Here is a 20,458-nt window from a genome sequence, read left to right as displayed (position 1 = left end):
CCAATCTATTTGATGACAAGAGACGAAGGGAATTCAAGTATTGTGAAAAAAATTCAAGTATCTAAGGGAATTAAGATTCCCTAAAGAATGGCGAAAAGAAGTCCGCCAAATGTTCGACAAAAAGCCCAGAAGAAAATAACTGACAAGTAGCAATAAAAAAACAACAATCTAAAGTCCGGTAAAGAATAAAAAAGCAAGAAAGAAAAGCTCATGATATATGCTTGTCGTGAATCAACTTCTCCTGTGTGTTGGAGTAGCTCTCTTCCTTGTCTTCTTCTTCTTCTTGTTCTTCTTGTTGTATGTATATCCAACACCAAAAAAGAATTCCACCAACCATCTTGGCCTTCCAAATCGAATAATCCAACAACCAATTCCAATTCCAACTATGAATCCACTTCCATATCCCATCACCACACTTCTCCATCCAAATCCATCTATAAATCCATACTCATCATCTTCGTCATCTTCTTCTTCTGGCTGCATCCGATGCCTGTTCTCATCGTTGCATTTTCTTGTTAAAGGAAATCCACACAATCCCATGTTTCCCACGTATGAATCATTCTCAAATGTGGAAAACTGAGTAGATTGTGGTATTTGCCCCACGAGATCATTCTTTGAAAGGTTTAATTTCGCAAGAAATGTCAACCTCGTCAGTTCACTTGGAATTCCTCCGTCCAATTTGTTCCATGATACGTCCAATGATTCAAGCACACTTATATTTCCAAGAGATGCAGGTATGTGTCCCATGAGATTATTGTGCGACAAATTCAAGTATCTCAAAGAATTAAGATTACCTATGGAATCTGGAATACTACCAGAGAAATTGTTGGAGGATAAGTCAATGGTTGTAAAGGTTTTCAACAGTCTCGTCAATAACTGATCTTGTCCTTTCAAGGTGACTGTCATCTCCAGGAAAGCTTGAAAGATCAGATCATCATCATCACTACTTTTAATTAGATCTGTCTTATTTTCCTTCACATCCATCATTGCTCTAAAGTTCTTGAAATATGTTTGAGGCCACAAATTCATTGTCAAATATATCTAAAACTTGCAACTTTTGAAATGGAAGGTTACTTCGTGAAGGCAGCGACAGGTTACCATCAAACTTGTTGGACTTCAATATGAGTACTCGAAGCTTAGGAAGAGCTTCCATCCAAAACGGAAATTCATCTTGTATTCTATTATTTCCAACGTCGAGACCCTTCAGACTTATGCAATTGATTAAGGATTTAGGTAATCTTCCTTGCAATTTATTGCTTTAGAGACAATCTGGATACATAAAAAAAAAACATGGCAATGAAGAAATACATTTTATGCACGTGAAGTATTTTGATAGAAATTAAATTAGCTCTTCTATTCTTATATCACCCATGCATGTCTCATATATTCAATGGCATCTTAATTTAATATAGCATTCACTAACATTGATCCTTAAAATTAATGGAGTTACAATATGGCTGGAAACAACAAATCCAACTATTGTTAAAGTATTTAGTTAATTAATCACGAGTTAATTTAATATAGCGTTTGTTAACATTTTTAGGAAATGGACGACAGATAATTTATGTAATGTTCCATATATATCATTTTTTTACCACTAAAATGATTTATAACAATGATTTTTTTACCAATAATAATAATAATAATAATAATAATAATAATAAATAAATAAGAGCCCACCGTAGTAATCATGAGCAATATATCTTGTGATATGGGCGAAGTAGTGGTCAATAATTCGGTTTAGAGTCTACCAAAGTAATCATGAGCAATATCAATTAAGTTTTGTGGGCCCTCTGATATTTACAAATTGGTATTAAGTTGTTAAAATAAAATTAAAATGTCATTTTTTTTAAATCAAAGCATACGGTTTATTGCAAAAAGATTAATGTGCAAGAATTTATATCTAATCAATTCAAAGTCATATATAGTTATGAATTGAGCAATATCAATTAAGTTTTGTGGGCCCTCTGATATTTACAAATTGGTATTAAATTGTTAAAATAAAATTAAAATGTCATTTTTTTTAATCAAAGCATACGGTTTATTGCAAAAAGATTAATGTGCAAGAATTTATATCTAATCAATTCAAAGTTATATATAGTTATGAATTGAGCAATATCAATTAAGTTTTGTGGGCCCTCTGATATTTACAAATTGGTATTAATAAAATTAAAATGTCATTTTTTTTAATCAAAGCATACGGTTTATTGCAAAAAGATTAAAGTGCAAGAACTTATATCTAATCAATTCAAAGTCATATATAGTCATGCAAAGTTATAAGTATATAATTAATTTCATAACGAAGCGTGACTCAATTGGTAAAGTTCTCCACTTCCAATTAATAGATTAGTGATTTGAATCACTATTGGAAAAAATGAAAAATCGTTATTAGTCTTTTTTTTAATGAAAAAGAGAGTAATAGTTGATTTATTCAAATCTAAAACTGTTCTTGTGAGCTTAGAATTTTTGGAGACTACTTACTCCGGCCCATAAGAGTGTGTATTGTCATTTTTTAACACTACTACACCACTAATTTTTTATTTCTTACTCTTATTTTTTAATAAAGGCAATCACTTTTTCAACTCCCAATATATTTATTTAACATTTTATTAAAACTCGTGCTACAAAAAATGATGCACACTTTTGTGGAACGGATAAAGTATTAATTTACAAGACAACTAAATTTGCAAGTCATTATTTGACTTACGTGACAATGCCGCGTGGAAGTCAAATCATTGAGCCACAAAATTTGACTTCTACTCAAATAACTATTAATTCATCAAAAATATTATAAAAACTTATTTTTGAGGATTAGTTTAGATGGATAAAAGTAAGTGTTAATAGATAAAAATGTCTACTTTCTTAAATTTTTTATGAAAGGGCCTTCTTCAATAAAAACATGTATTCTATTGATTCTAAGATAAAAATATCATTCAATCAAAAATAGTTTTTATAAAAAATTTAGACAACCCAAAATTCTTTTCCATATTTTTGAATTATTTCAAAAACTAAATTATTATTCCAATCAAGTCAATAAAGCATAATTAAAAAAAAATGGCATAACAAGGTAGTGAAAGCATGAAATTGAATGACATTATCAACTAATTTCTAAAAAAAATAAAAAATCATGAACGTCAAAGTTGTAAAATTTCTTTGGAATAATATAATTTATTAAAAATGGACGTGTATCAATAATAAACTAAGTAAAGATCTTCTATATTTCTTATAGAAAAGTCGGGATATCACACAAGCTGATAGGATTACCATATAAATAAATATATTCTATTAACAACAAATTAAAAAATAGATAGAGGAAATAGTACCATGAAAAGAGTTTCCATTCATATCAAGATAAACAAGTGAAGACACATTTCCGATTTCTAGTGGGATGCTGCCTTCGAGTCCCACAAGTCATACCCCAGCTAGAGTTCTAAATAAGTCACTCTATTATCCATGTGAAAAAGAGATTACACTGCTCCAATTACTTTTCAAAATATTAGAGTATGTTTTCCTTTTTCTTTTATTGAGAAAATATATTACTCAACTTTTTTTTTATATATAAATCTATTTCATATTGCACATGGAGTGACAAAGGAATTAGACAAATATCATATCTTATATGAACACACGTATAGGCAAATTTTCTTGCGATATAATTAACACTCAAATTGTTAGACTCAAAAATACACCCTCTCATAAATATTGATGGAATGGGGCCACTAAAGTGATTTGCATTTAGATGAAATATGTCCAAAGATTTCCAAACTGTTATTTGAGAAAATAAGAATTTGAAGGGATGTCATGTTGCACATGGAGAATGGAAGCTCACCATTTAATTTGTTGGAAGAGAGTTCTAGCCAGTCCAAATTCGATATATTCCCAATGGTGGATGGTATTGGACCTGAAAGTTTGAGAAGTCAACGGAAATTCCATCCAAAACGGAAATTCATCTTGTATTCTATATATTCCCAATGGTGGATGGTATTGGACCTAAAAATTGGACAACCCTTCATATAAATCACTTTAAAGATAGAGATGTAAAGCACTAAGATCTTTTGACACAAATTAGCTAAGTCATACAATTCGAAAAAAAGTGTTTTCTATTTTTTTTTATTATTAATATCATTCGTGTTCTATTTCATATTGGGCATGCATTGGCAAAGGAATTAGACAAATTGCATATCTAATCTTACCAAATGTAAAATATTAAAAAGACTAGTTCAAACAAAAATGGCCAAAGATCCGATCAAGTTTGTAAAAAAGTTATTATCTCAAGTTGCATATAAAGAATGAAAGCTCACCATTTAATTTGTTGGAAGAGAGCACTAGGAACTGCAAATTGGATAGATTCCCAATGGTGGATGGTATTGGACCTAAAAATTGAAGAACCCTTCATTTCAATCGCTTTAAAGATGGAGGATAGTAAGAAAGACATTTTGTTTTGTACTTGAAAACATATGCTGAAACTTTATTATTTTCTAAATGCCTCTAAAGTATAAATCAATTAGTAATGCACACAAGATATTTTGTTACAAATCTTATATTTCCCTGTATCACGAAGACATGCACACCAAGTATACTTGATGACATCATAATTTAACAAATCATCTGTTAACATTGAGAAAATAGAAGATCCAATATGGCTGGAAACAGAAAATCCAACTGCTGTTAGAGTATTTATCTAACTAATTGCATAAATTAGTTATATGAGAAGAAGCCAGCAAGCTAAGAAAACAAAATAAGCTAAAGATCTGATCAAGTTTTGCAAGCGTTTCTGCCAAGTTGCAGATAGCAAGGGATGTCAAGTTGTAAATGGAGTGGAAGTTCACCATTTCATTGGAAGAGAGGTCTAGGTTCCATAGATTTGATAGATTCTCAATAGTAGCAAATCTTCACAAGAATTACTTGACAGATAGTTTGAAATATCTTTTCAACAAATTTATGTAATGTTCCATCTCATTTTTAACCACTAAACTGATTTATAATTGAATGAAAGATGGCCAAAGATTTGCTAAAGTTTTCATAGCATTGTGGAATTTCTTATTCCCTAATCAATCTCTTTGATTGCCAAGTCATAAAAGAATTGATTTGATTATTATAACACGCGCGACCACAAAAATAATAAGTATAATTAGAACACTATATTTAATGGTTCGTTTTTGTCAATTTGAATACATTATTAGGTGAATATTATATGGTAATTGTTCAATCCAAATAATTTTGACTCGGTTCAATTTAGTCTTGGCAATGGTTCAATTAAGTGGGGCCTCTGATATTTACAAATTGGTTTTCAGTTGTTAAAATAAAATTAAAAAGTCATTTTTTTTATCAAATCATACGGTTTATTGCTAAAAGATTAATGTACAAGAATTTATATCTAACCTATTCAATGCAGAGTCATATATAGTTAATCTAACCAATCTAAAATCATAATTACTATTAGAAAATTAGTTAGTGGTGTGCTTTTCTAATCATATGGGCTAATTTGTAAACAATTCCATTTAATAAGATCGATGTAAACCTAGTCAAGTATAGAAAAAGAGAGAGAAATAATAATAATAATAATAATAATAATAATAATAATAATAATAATAATAATAATAATAAGAGCCCACCGTAGTAATCATGAGCAATATATCTTGTGATATGGGCTAAGTAATATCAATTAAGTTTTGTGGGCCCTCTAATATTTACAAATTGGTATTAAGTTGTTAAAATAAAATTAAAATGTCATTTTTTTTAATCAAAGCATATTGCAAAAAGATTAATGTGCAAGAATTTATATCTAATAAATTCAAAGTCATATATAGTCATGCAAAGTTATAAGTATATAGTTAATTTCATAACGAAGCGTGACTCAATTGGTAAAGTTCTCCGCTTCCAATTAATAGATTAGGGATTTGAATCACTATTGGGAAAATGAAAAATCGTTACTAATCTTTTTTTTAATAAAAAAGAGAGTAATAGTTGATTTAAAATATGCCTAGAATTTTGGAGACTAGAAGCCTACAAATGCCCTTTATTTTCAAATCTAAAACTGTTCTTGTGAGCCTAGAATTTTTGCAGACTAGCTTACTCCGACCCATAAGAGTGTGCATTGTCATTTTTGGACACTACTACACCACTAATTTTTTATTTCTTATTCTAATTTTTTAATAAAATCAATCACTTTTTCAACTCTCAATACAATTATTTAACATTTTATTAAAACTCGTGCTACAAAAAATGATGCACATTTTTATGGAACGGATAAAGTATTAATTTACAAGACAACTCAATTTGCAAGTCATTATTTGACTTATGTGACAATGCCGCGTGGAAGTCAAATCATTGAGCCACAAATTTTGACTTCTACTCAAATAACTATTAATTCATCAAAAATATTATAAAAACTTATTTTTGAGGATTAGTTTAGATGGATAAAAGTAAATGTTAATAGATAAAAATGCCCACTTTGTTAATTTTTTTATGAAAGGGTCTTCTTCAATAAAAACATGTATTCTATTGATTCTTAGATAAAATATCATTCAATCAAAAATAGTTTTTATAAAAAATATAGACAACCCAAAATTCTTTTCCATATTTTTGAATTATTTCAAAAACTAAATTATTATTCCAATCAAGTCAATAAAGCATAATTAAAAAAATGGCATAACAAGGTAGTGAAAGCATGAAATTGAATGACATTATCAACTAATTTCTAAAAAAAAATCATGAACGTCAAAGTTGTAAAATTTCTTTGGAATAATATAATTTATTAAAAATGGACATGTAGCAATAATAAACTAAGTAAAGATCTCCTATATTTCTTATAGAAAAGTCGGGATATCACACGAGCTGATAGGATTGCCATATAAATAAATATATTCTATTAACAACAAATTAAAAATAGATGGAGGAAATAGTGCCATGAAAAGAGTTTCCATTTATATCAAGATATATAAATCTATTTCATATTGCACATGGAGTGACAAAGGAATTAGACAAATCGCATATCTTATATGAACACACGTATAGACAAATTTCCTTGCAATTTATTAACACTCAAATTGTTAGACTCAAAAATACACCCTCTCATAAATATTGATGGAATGGGGCCACTAAAGTGATTTGCATTTAGATGAAATATGTCCAAAGATTTCCAAACTGTTATTTGAGAAAATAAGAATTTAAAGGGATGTCATGTTGCACACGGAGAATGGAAGCTCACCATTTAATTTGTTGGAAGGGAGGTCTAGCCACTGCAAATTTGATAGATTCCCAATGGTGGATGGTATTGGACCTAAAAATTGGATAACCCTTCATATAAATCACTTTAAAGATAACACAAATTAGCTAAGTCATACAATTCGAAAAAAAGTGTTTTCTATTTTTTTTTTTTTTTTTTTTAAATATCATTCGTGTTCTATTTCATATTGTGCATGCATTGGCAAAGGAATTAGACAAATCGCATATCTTACTTTGACAGATAATTTGAAATATCTTTTCAACAAATGCATCTAAAACCAACAAATTAGGAAATGGATGACAAATAATTTATGTAATGTTCCGTCTAATTTTTTTTACCACTAAACTGATTTATAATTGAACGATAGATGGCTAAAGATTTGCTAAAGTTTTCATAGCATTGTGGAATTTCTTATTCCCAAGATATACATAATCAATCTCTTTTGGAATATCACCTCCACAATTGCCAAATCGTAAAATAAATTGATTTGATTATTATAACACGACCACAAAAATAATAAGTATTAGAACACTATATTTAATGGTTCGTTTTTGTTAGTTCGAATACATTATTAAGGGAATATTAAATGGTATTTGTCGAATCCACTTAATTTTTACTCGGTTCAATTTATTCTTGGCAATGAATCAATTAAATGGGCCTTCTGATATTTACAAATTGGTTTTCAGTTGTTAAAATAAAATTAAAAAGTCATTTTTTTTTAATCAAAGCATATAGTTTATTGCTAAAACATTAATGTACAAGTTGATTTCCACCAAAGTTGTTGTCTGTCAAGTAAATACTCTCAAGTTGTGTACATTGACCCAAACTCAACGGTATATCTCCCTCCAATTTGTTCGACCACAGGCTAAGTAGTTTGAGTCTTTGAAGGTTGTTATGCGAGCAAATGTCTTTTGGTAGGCGGCTTGATAAAGTATTATGGTATAAAATACACCCTCCGTATGCAAAAATATATACCTAAATAGCTTTGGCACAGATTTTAAGAATTTTGTTAAGTGTATTGTGACCAAATTTTACAAACTCCAGATCATATAATCTCACAAATCAGCTTAGATAATAGCATTATACGAAAAATAATACTATAACTTAATTTAAATTACAATTTAAAATAATTCCAAGTCGAAATACTCACTAGCTTTTTTATATTTGGAGACTATAATACATCAAATCTAGATTTAGGTGCATGCCCGGTTTTGTTGTTAGATCGAAATACTCACTAGCTTTTTAATATTGTAACTTTATAAAAGCAAATAATAATAATAATAATTAAATTTCTTAACTATAAAAAAATTATTGGGGAGCCCTATGGCATCTTCTATATGGAAAATTTCTTTTAATTATTTTCCTTGGACGTGATGATTTTCAAAAATCGATTGAAAGGGAAATATAATATTCATCTCATACACGATGGGCAATAGATTTTGACTTAAGCATAAAACTAAATGTGTATCACGTATTTTTATAATTCCCATGGTTAGTTATGTACGATATATAGTTGTTTTTAAAATTTTGGCTTAAAGAGTAGTGCAGACATACCATTTAAAGAGGCGTCGCTGAGGTATAGTAGACGGAGACTTGTGATGTTCAAGATTTGTCTTGGAAATGGTCCACTAAGATTGTTGAAACTCATGTCTAACATCTCTAGATTATTAAGATTACCAATCTCTTTCGGAATACCACCTGTGAAATTGTTTCAAATCATGATAACTCGATTTGAATCGGGTGTAATAATATGTTACAAATAGTATGAACTGCAAATTAAATCATAAGTATTAGAAAAATAGTTAGTGAAGTGCTTTTCCTAATTAAATGAAAGTGAATATATATCATATGGGATAAATTGTAAACAATTCCATTTAGATCGATGCAAATTGAGTCAATAATAGAGAGAGAGAGACAGAAAGAGATAATAATAATAATAATAATAATAATAATAATAATAATAATAATAATAATAATAATAAAGTCCACCTGTGAAATTGAGCCCACCAACAGTAATGCATGAGCAATATATCTTGTGATATGGGCTAAGTTGTAAACAATTCGGTTTAGAGTCTACTAAAGTAATCATGAGCAATAGTATTAATTAAGTTAAGTGGTCTCTCTGATATTTACGAATTGGTTATAAGTTGTTAACATAAAATTAAAAAGTCATTTATTTAATTTATTGCTAAGGTTAATCCTTTGTTCAACTGTAAACCGAGTCAAAGCAGTAATATACAATGTTCAAAGAACAGAAAATAGGACAGAAAAGTGACGATAAATATGATTAACAATTGGCTTATTAGAAATAACAATAAAGGTGGTTAATGCCTCAGTAAAAAAAATAGCAGAAAGAGTAATGACATACCAATTAAAGAGATGTGGGCAATGTTTAATCCACGAAGAGTCGTGACATTCAAGTCTAATACTTCTAAGTAATTAAGATAACAGATCTCTTTCGGAATATCACCTGTGAAATAATGTCAAATCTAGATTTAGGTGCATGCCCGGTTTTATTGTTAGATTGAGCATCTGAATAAAGAATCAGTATTAATAAAGTTGAAAGTAAAATGAGAAAATAATAATTAAATTGCTTAGCTATATATACATCACGTTAATGAGGAACCGAAAAATATCATTAGAGGCAAGAGCCGAAGTTTTGCCATTTTCACAAAAATCTACGTTTAAACTGAATGGCATTATCAACCAATTTCTAGATTATCAGTAGAAATGAAATAGTAAGGTATCAATCTATTTAAATTTTCTCAGTATAGAGATAAGAACATATATACCTCTCAGTATAAATTCCCCAAAAAATTATTATTATTTCACCTCTTTTGACGCTTGTATGTTCGATTTTCGGTGCTATATCTTGCAATAAGTAATCGGATCTCTCAGGCTCATGGAATGAAAAAAGAATAATTAAATTTCTTAACTATAAACAAATTATTGGGGAGCCCAGTGACATGCATCTTCGATATGGAAAATTGCTTTCAATTGTTTTTCTTGGATGCAATAATTTTCAAAAATCGATTGAGAGGGAAATATAATCATCTCTTACACGACGGGCAATAGACTTTGACTTAAGCATAAGACTAAATTTTATTTTTATTTTAAAAAATAAGTTAAATAAATTAATATTTTTTCTATTCAAGTTAAATTATTAGTATAAAGACAAGAGCATACCTTTCAAATTGTTCCACCTAAGGCGTAATTCCTTAAGCTTTGTGATGTTCCCAATTTCTCGAGGGACATTTCCACCAAAGTTGTTCCATGACAAGTTAATACTCTCAAGTTGTGTACATTGACCCAAACTCAATGGTATATCTCCCTCCAATTTGTTCAACCGCAGGCTAAGTAGTTTGAGTCTTTGAAGGTTGTTATGCGAGCAAATGTCTTTTGGTAGGCGGCCTGATAAAGTATTATGATATAAAATACACCCTCCGTACGCAAAAAAAATATATACTAAATAGCTTCAGCACAAATTTTAAGAATTTTGTTAAGTTTTTGTTAAGTGTATTGTGACCAAATTTTACAAACTCCAGACCATATAATCTCACAAATCAACTTAGATAATAGCATTACGAAAAATAATACTATAACTTAATTTAAATTACAATTTAAAATAATTCTACGTCAAAATACTCACTAGTTTTTTATATTTGGAGACTATAATATATCAAATCTAGATTTAGGTGTATGCCCGATTTTATTGTTAGATTGAGCATCTGAATAAAGAATTAGTATTAATAAAGTTGAAAGTAAAATGAGAAAAGAATAAATAAATTGCTTAGCTATGTATTCATCATGTTACTGAGGAACTGCAGAATATCATTAGATGCAAGAGCCGTAGCTTTGCCATTTACCCCAAAATCTACGTTTAAACTGAATGACATTATCAACCAATTTCTGGATTGTCAATAGAAATGAAATAGTAAGGCATCAAACTAGTTAAGTTCTCAGTATAGAGATAAGAACATACCTATCAAATTGTTGCGTGACAAGTCAATACTCTCAAGTTGTGGACATTGGTACAAACTTGACGGTATATCTCCTTGCAATTTGTTAGACGACAAGTCAAGTAGTTTGAGTCTTTGAAGGTTATTGTGACTGCAAATGTCCTTTGGTAGCCGACCTGATAGAGTTACCGTATAAATAAATAGATTCTACTAACTACAAATTTAAAAATGGATAGAGAAGAATACAACCATGAAAAGAGTTTCCACTCATATCAAGATAAGCGAGGGAAGAAAGATTTCCAATTTCCTGTGAAATGCTTCCTTCGAGTCCCATATCAGAGATATTTAATTTAGTGACCCTGCTACGACGTGAATCACAAGTAACTCCTATCCACGTGCAAAACGAGGTTCCACTGGTCCAATTATTTTTCAACATATTGTGAGGATCAGAAGTGATGTGGGATTTTAAAGCAAGAAGTATGGATTCATCACTTTTGATTTGAGTTATGTTCTGTGCAGCAGAAAGGCTAAGACATGAAAACAATAAGAGTAGCGAAAGAAGGAAAAATGTGGAAAATGTATCCATATTGTGAGTGCTAATTGTGTGAGAAAACAAAAAGCCTACCAATTGACATTTATATTCAAATCTAAAATAATTGTAGCAGAGTCTATTTACAAGTCAAGTCTAAGTCAACTGGAATGCAAATTTTTCACATTTTTGTGGAAATATGAGGGAAGCTTCTCTAATCAATTTTAACTTTATTTTCTTGAGAAATACATTATTTGTCACCATCGTCTACGTTTCATATGAAATTCTCAAAGCTTGAAATGAATTTTTTATATTTGGATACCATAGTGCATCAAATCTAGATTTAGGTGTATGATAGGTTTGATACAATATACTCCCTCTCCCTTATAAGGCCTTTTAAGGGAGGAATGAGCCCAATATCCATTTCTAACAATATTGAATTCTGAGGCGAAAGCAACAGACACTATTTGCGGCGTTTTTGTTTTCCCATTGGAAAATGAGACGAAGCTTTTCTTAACTTATCTACTTTATTTACTAGTCAATGCAAAATACAAGTTTGAAATGAGTTTCTTGATTTTTGGGAAATGATGAATTAATTCACCCTTTTTGAACTAAACATTTATCCATCAGGGCTAATCCTCAACTTACTGGTTTGATTGGTTTAAATGTGAACTGAACATTTGAATATCATGAATTACGTTAGTTGAATTGAAAATATTAGGTTAACAATGGAGTTTTTTTTTTGGTTGCTAAAGGGCGACATATCTTTGATTCTTCTCACTTTTATTTTCTCTCTCTCCTCCACCCTCGGCTCCATACTTGCCGCCGTTTGTGGCGGGAGCGGCGTTGGCTGCGGCAGTGCAAATGGAAGAATAAGAATGTCCGCCAACAATTCGACAGAATGTCTCAGCGAAGAAATCTGCAATTTGAGTGTTGGTATAAGCAAGCTATGTGATTTTTGTATAACAAGTGTTGTTTTGTTATCTCGTTCATCAACCGACATCTAAATTTAACATTTAAATATAACTTTATTTTGGTAATAAAATGTGATTTAATCGAGTGTGTATTGCTATTGTTCTCAATTTCACGATGAATTCACAACTCGGATATAGGTTGTGAATTCAAATTTTAAAGTTAGAATTCACAATTAAAAATAACCATAGTCGCGAATTTGAGTTTAAAACCTAAAATCACCCAAACCTATAATCAATTATGCAACCTGCATGCAAGCGGGACCTCACCACCACCCAAACGATGGGAAAACATCACCACACGCAAGCAAGAAACGCCATGCGTGTGAGGCCTCAGCACCAAACAATACAACACCACCTAAAGTGGGAAAACATCACCACACGCAGATCATAGGTTAGTAGTGAATTGTAAAAAATAAACTAGTAAATGTGATTATTTTTTAAATTTATGATTTTACTGGATTATTTATATTTTTATTATTTTAATTTGATCATTCTTAAATTCTATTCTTATTTTTATTTCAAAATTCTCAAATACACTGCCAACATATAATTGTGCGCCACGTGTACGGCAAAGAAGACCTCAAACCCGTCACGTTTTCTATTTATCATATTATTAATTGCAAAACAACTTTCTTGGTGATAACCCTTTTTTTTTCTTTATAAAAAGTTGTTGTCTGCAACGGTGGGCCTTTGCATAGAGTAGACATTGATTTTGTTATGATCAATGTGCATCTTACTTGGCTTTAGTATATTCAAGAGAAAATGCTTAAGGTGTTACAAATCACATGCTTCAATTTAATTTGGGTGTGTTTACTTTGATAGAAAATGTTAGAAAAAGTATATTTTCCATCATTTTCACATGTTTCCTATGATAGATAATTTTCTCTGGTCAGGCTGGAAAATTTATTCGGGCAGCCCTTTTTCACTCATTTTTTCACAAATGTTGGATACTATTATCCTATTGGGAGGGTGTGAAAATATTTTCCAACATTTCAATTTATTTATTCATCTATTTCTAACAAAGTAAACACATAATAAAAAAAGGAGAAAAATATAATATTATCTTACCTTTTCTTATCCATCATTTTCAAATGAAAATTTTACTACTAAAATAAACACACCCTAAAGCGATATAAAATGCACCCAAATCAAAGTATGTGATTGGCTCTCATACCAAATGTTACAACACCCTAGATAAAATTCATCGTTAAAAGTCGGGCTATTAAAACGAGGGTCTTAAGATATTATAAACCACACGTTTCGGTCTTTATTAAAGCGAGGTGGAATGCAAAAGTAGACGTGTGAATGTTGAGTGGTGTGTGATTATTTGCAAAAGTAGACGTGTGGAAATTAAGACAGCACAGAGCTCAGTTTTTTGGTAATAATTGGAGAGAAAATTATTTCTACCAACTTCTTTTCTTCTCTGTTAGGATGATAATTGATCATGTACAAATATCTAGTTCTAAGAGGGAGCGACACAAATTTTAATAAAATTGGTCAAATATGTTTATAAAGTATGTTATGAGTGGCGAAAGGTTCATATCATAAAAATAGTATTAATAATAATATTTTTTTGATAAATTACATAATTAAATAAAGAAATTCAAAGATCGCGCGATGGAGTACTCGGAACCCAGGATCTCAGGTCTTGGACATTAACCTCCTACCGCTAGGCCAACACCCACACTATTAATAATAATAATAATATTAATTAATTATATTATGAATGGAGAAAGAGTCCCATCATATGACAGAATAGGTAAATAAATTAATATATAGAGGGAAATTTATTGTAGGATAGTATCCATAAATAGAATATGACTATTTCTTTAGAACGCTTCAAAAAAAATTATGACTATTTTTTCAAAGATCACGCGACGGAGTACTTGGAACCCAGGATCTCAAGTCTTGGGCATTAACCTCCAACCGCTAGGCCAACACACACACTATTAATAATAATATTAATAATAATTAATTATATTATGAATGGAGAAAGAGTCCGATCATATGACAAAATAGGTAAATAAATTAATATATAGAGGGTAATTTATTGTAGGATAGTATCCATAAATAGAATATGACTATTTTTTTAGAATGCTTCAAAAAAAAATTATGACTATTATTTTACATGATGGAGGGAGTAACATTTACTAACAATTAAAAAGTGATCTATGTAGTCATATACCTAGAAAAATATATTTTATATGAGTTCCACTAATATTTTGTAAGATTTCTTCCATATTTTTTCTTTATTTAATTTCTCGTGTTTTATAGTTTAACTTTCTATTTATTAATTACTTTTTATATTATTCCGTTGGGGGATATAATTAATTAGTTACAAGAATTTTTTTTAGTGGAATTAGTTATTAAAATTGATATAATTAAGCTATGTAGTTTTTTGAACCAATATAATCAATTTTATTTTTAATTGAATTTTTATAATTTAAATTAATAAATTTAATAGTGGGACACGTAAAATATTGCGACATGGCACATCAACTACTTCCTCAATGCAACCATGTTTCTCTATATTTATAATAATAATTTTTCTTTGTTAGACTATCGTAGACCAAATTGAAATAGAGATCAATTCGATAATTTGGTGTAAAATAAAAAAAAATTGTATGTGTTGTAAATATTCGCAGTTGGGCTAAACTCTTACCAAACCATGTCTTGGGCTGAACTCTTACCAAACCATGTCAGCCCGGCCCATAAGGCTCACATAGTCATATTCGGCCATTATTTTTTTTTTTATAGTGCGAAAAAAAATTAGAATGAAAGTTTGGACAATTGATAAGCTTTTTTTTTTTGTGAATTGAAATTCGAACCGAGTGCCTTATTTAGATCATATAATTGGCCCAATTTTATTTTTTTTTACTTTTTAAATAATTTTTTCTTCAATTTTAATTTTATACTTAATTAGGATATATAATTATTTTTAATTATTTAATTTTTTTATTAGTTAATAATTTATTATTATGATGATAATATATTTTAATTTCAATTTTCTGATATAATAGGTAAGTATTATTCACATTATTATACCAAATTTAATTTTCATTATTTCGTATTAACAATAATAGATAATAGTGAGAGTCCGTGGTACACAAAAAATTATGAAACACTGAATCTCATCCGCCAAAAGGAAGCATCCAAATCTGGTCCCGAGTGAGGTGGCTGAGGGGCGACGAGGGCAGGGCGAGTAGGCTGAAAGTGCAGTGGCAGCAGCAATAGAAGGAATCATTTTTCTGGGGATAATACATCCATTTGCTACAACTCATCATTTTAGTTATTCTGGTACCACCAGAAAATGTGAGTTGTTTTCGTTCAAATGTAAATTTTGGAAAGAGATTCAGTTCGATTATCTAGAAAGTTCGATTCTTTGTTCGCCCAACCCAGTCATAGATTAGAAAGTTCTGTTGATTGGGTTGGGCAAACAAAGAACCGCAATAGTAGTATATGACTGAATTGAGCGAACAAAGAACCAAACTTTCTAGGTAATTGAAACTTACGCCTGGTGAGGTGGACGAAAAACATTTCAGCTCATAAAACGTACTAAGTTAACAATGTTGTTATTAAATACATATCATTTTTTTATTTTTACAACTAAATATTTTATGTTAAGTATTGAATTAAAAATACATATGATGAGTAAAACTTTCTAATGTTGAATTTCTAATATTGAATCAAAATACATTTCACAAACTTTTGAAAAAAAATATCTTATTATACTAATTTTCATAAGCAAAGTAATGAAGTTGAAAATCAAATAATTAACAAGAAATTTTATTGTAAAAAAGTAATGAGAAATTTTCATATAATCAAGCGAACACATTTTTCGGGTCAAGCATGTAGGATTTTGGGTTAATTTCGGACCGATCCTATCGGGTGCTGGGCTATTCGGTTACAGGTCAATCGGGTTGAAAATTTTCGACCATAACACTCTTGATCAGCGAATTAATCGGGTCAATCCACGAGTTTGGAGCTGAATTAACATACCCATCTAACATATTATAACTTGACTGGGTCTTTACTAAAGTGGAGGTGGAGTGCAAAAGTAGACGTGTGAATAGTGAGTGGTGTGTGACTATAAGATTGAGATCCAACATTCAATCACATATAAGAATCATATTTTGTTCCCTTTTCAACTGGCATAACCCTTCGGTCACGCCCAACGACTCATATAGTGTTATTTAGTCAAAGATGTTTGAAGAAAAGCTCTTTTCATGACCAGAAAGTTTGAAGAAAGCAAAAAATATGATTAGACATATTGAAATTATTAACTCCCAAAATTGATCACTAATTAATCTCTTTTTGGGTATTTCTCTTTTATGAAATCAACATAATACAACCCAATCAATTATGTATTTCAGTAAAAATTCAGCCTTTACTACTGAAATTTCTACCCAATTCTAATCGCTTTGAAAGCTACGTATCTTAATGAACAATTACATTAATGAATAACAGCAAATTAACAAATTAATTTGTTTCAGAAAATGATAAGTGGACCTAATTTAGATGAAGAAGGGGAAGAAACTAGGCCAATTTATTAATGAACAAAATTTTCAATCTGTAAAAATTGAGTAAGATCTTCATGAATTTAACATTTAAAATGTGTATAATTTTTTTTTTTAAATATTACTTCATCCGCTCACCATAAGTATGGTGTAAATGGAAGAACATTGGTTTAAAGAAAATTTTGAAATATGTGTATAAAGTAGAGAAATATGTGTATAATATTTTCTCCGTCCCGTGAAACTTGAACAGTATTTCTTTTCGGATTGTCACGCGAAGCTTGACTATTTTTCTTATATGGCAAAAGTTTTTTCCCTTTATTCACCTTTTCACTTTTTCACTTTCCACACTCAACATATAAAATACTAATTCATTAAAACATGTGCCAAAAAGAAATTGTCCAAGTTTACGAGACGGAGGGAGTAATAAATAATGTGTAAGATGAATTTGTTGTAATTATTATGTGTGAATGGGATAAAAGTATAAAATTTTATGTCCATGAAAAAACCACACTATTGTGGACAGATAAAAATGACAAAAAGATAGCAGGGATTGAGGGTCGACCCAACTCGAAAAGTAAACCCACCAACCAAGCTCCGCCCAGTAATCACTATAATATTGTAAATGACACTGTGTATAATTAAAACATACTCCTATATTAATTAACTTCAAATTTAATAATAAAAACATACTCCTATATAATTATATATCATGTGTCAATAATCAAGCACGACCACATAAGTAGCAATAAATACAAAAAAAGAAAAAGAAAAAGAAAGAAAGAGAGAAACAATTGAAGCACAAACACTTACAACAAACTGAAGAAAAAGTGTGATACAAAGATCAAAATAACTCGAACAAGCTTTTAAATTTTTCATGTTGTATCAACTTCTCCTCTGTGTTGGTGTTGCTGTGTTGCGTCTCTTCTTCTTCTTCTTCTTCTTATTATATCCAACACCAAAAAAGAATTCCACTAACCATCTTGGCCTTGCTTTTCTAATGATAATGTAACCAATTCCAATTCCAACTATGAATCCACTTCCATATCCCATCACCACACTTCTCCATCCAAATCCATCTATAAATCCATACTCATCATCTTCTTCTTCTTCTTCTGGCTGCTTCCGCTGCTCATTCTCCTCGTTGCATTTTCTCGTCAACGGAACTCCACACAATCTCAAGTTTCCAATGTATGAATCATTCTCAAATGTGGAAAACTGAGTAGATTGTGGTATTTGCCCCACCAGATCATTCATTGAAAGGTTTAATTTCGCAAGAAATGTCAAGCTTGTCAGTTCACTTGGAATTCCTCCATCCAATTTGTTCGATGACAAGTCCAATGATTCAAGCACACTTATATTTCCAAGAGATGCAGGAATGAGTCCCATGAGATTATTGTGCGACAAATTCAAGTATCTCAAAGAATTCATATTACCTATGGAATGTGGAATAGTACCAGAGAATTTATTAGAGGATAAGTCAATGATTGTAAAGTCTTCCAACAATCTCTTCAATAACTGATCCAAACCTTTCAAGGTGATTATCATCTCCACGTAAATTGAAAAATAGTCATAATCACCATCTGTTTGATTTTCCTTCATATCCATCATTGCTCTGAAATTCTTGAAATATTTTTGAGGTAAAGACCCCACAAATTTGTTCTCTGATATATCTAAAACTTGCAACTTAGGAAATGGAAGGTTGCTTCGTGAAGCCAACGACATGTTACCATCAAACTTGTTAGACTTCAAGACGAGCACTCGAAGCTCAGGAAGAGCTTCCATCCAAAACGGAAATTCATCTTGTATTCTATTATTTCCAACATCGAGGCCCCTCAGACTTTTGCAATTGATTAAGGATTTAGGTAATCTTCCTTGCAATTTATTACCACTCAAATTGATGGACTCAAGACTACACCCTTTGATAAATATTGATGGAATGGGGCCACTAAAGTTATTTTCATTTAAATGAAATATGGACAACGATTTGCTCAAGTTTCGAAAGCATTGTGGAACTGTCCCTTCCAAATTGTTATTTGAGAGCAGAAGAAACTGAAGGGATGTCAAGTTGCAGATGCAGAATGGAAGCTCACCATTTAATTTGTTGGAAGAAAGGAATAAAGACTCCAAATTTGATGGATTCCCAATGGTGGATGGTATTGGACCTGGAAGTTTGAGAAGTCAACGGAGATATATATTGCTTTAGAGACAATCTGGATACATAAAGAAACATGGCAATGAAGAAATACATTTTATGCACGTGAAGTATTTTGATGGAAATTAAATTACCTCTTCTATTCTTATATCACCCATGCATGTTTCATATATTCAATGGCATCTTAATTTAATATAGCATTTGTTTACATTGATCCTTAAAATTAATAGAGTTACAATATGGTTGGAAACAACAAATCCAACTATTGTTAAAGTATTTAGTTAATTAAGCACGAGCTAATTAAATGAGAACAACCTAGCAAGTTGAGAAATCAAAGATTCAAAATTAATTAGATAAGTCATTCTTTTCTATTTCATATGTGGAGTAACAAAGGAATTAGACAAATCGCATATCTTATATGAACACACGTATAGACAAATTTCCTTGCAATTTATTAACACTCAAATTGTTAGACTAAAAAATAGACCCTCTCATAAATATTGATGGAATGGGGCCACTAAAGTGATTTGCATTTAGATGAAATATGTCCAAAGATTTTCAAACTGTTATTTGAGAAAATGAGAATTTGAAGGGATGTCATGTTGCACAGAATGGAAGCTCATCATTTAATTTGTTGGAAGAGAGCCTTAAATACCCCAAATTTGATAGATTTCCAATGGTGGATGGTATTGGAAAATTGGAAAACCCTTCATATAAATCACTTTAAAGATAGAGATGTAAAGCACTCAGATTTTTTGACACAAATTAGCTAAGTCATACAATTCGAAAAAAAGTGTTTTCTATTTTCACTACAAGAGAAAGGAGCTTTAGTGACGAAAAAATTAGTTATGGGATTTTTACCCTCACTAATTGTGTAATTTAACATATTATTAGTGAGAGTAATAATAGTTCTCTAATTAAAGGTCAGAATTATTTCTAAGGAACAATTCCACCGTCATTAAAAGTGGAAACTAATATTTCTTTTTTTATTTTTTGGGGAGAAAAATCATATTTCTAATTAATAGATAAGAATTGATTAATTAATAACAAAAATTCTCTCAAACTTACTCATGCGCCACTCTCTCTCTCTCTCTTCTCT

The 20,458-nt window shown here is 30.3% G+C and overlaps 3 protein-coding genes across 3 annotated transcripts; all 3 read right to left on the bottom strand.

The window, feature by feature from the left end:
- Window positions 1-231: 231 nt before the first annotated feature.
- LOC131012939 (receptor-like protein 9DC3) lies at window positions 232-987 on the bottom strand. Its single transcript, XM_057940913.1, has one exon. The coding sequence runs from the start codon at window positions 985-987 to the stop codon at window positions 232-234; it is 756 nt and encodes a 251-aa protein (XP_057796896.1).
- Window positions 988-7,205: 6,218 nt separating this feature from the next.
- Window positions 7,206-11,778, bottom strand: LOC131005999 (LRR receptor-like serine/threonine-protein kinase ERECTA; the record flags this gene model as incomplete). The annotated part of the gene is made up of 3 exons (XM_057933151.1): window positions 11,437-11,778; window positions 11,211-11,363; window positions 7,206-7,282 (listed from the first exon to the last, which is right to left on the bottom strand). Coding segments are annotated over exons 1-3 (567 nt in total), but the record flags the coding sequence as incomplete, so codon positions are not given.
- Window positions 11,779-18,089: 6,311 nt separating this feature from the next.
- LOC131012930 (receptor-like protein 7) lies at window positions 18,090-18,989 on the bottom strand. The gene has a single exon (XM_057940904.1). The coding sequence runs from the start codon at window positions 18,987-18,989 to the stop codon at window positions 18,090-18,092; it is 900 nt and encodes a 299-aa protein (XP_057796887.1).
- Between the last annotated feature and the right edge of the window lie 1,469 nt (window positions 18,990-20,458).

Source organism: Salvia miltiorrhiza, chromosome 1 (genome assembly GCF_028751815.1).
Source record: "Salvia miltiorrhiza cultivar Shanhuang (shh) chromosome 1, IMPLAD_Smil_shh, whole genome shotgun sequence".
Taxonomy (NCBI): Eukaryota; Viridiplantae; Streptophyta; class Magnoliopsida; order Lamiales; family Lamiaceae; genus Salvia; species Salvia miltiorrhiza.
This window is presented reverse-complemented; position numbering and strand designations above follow the sequence as displayed.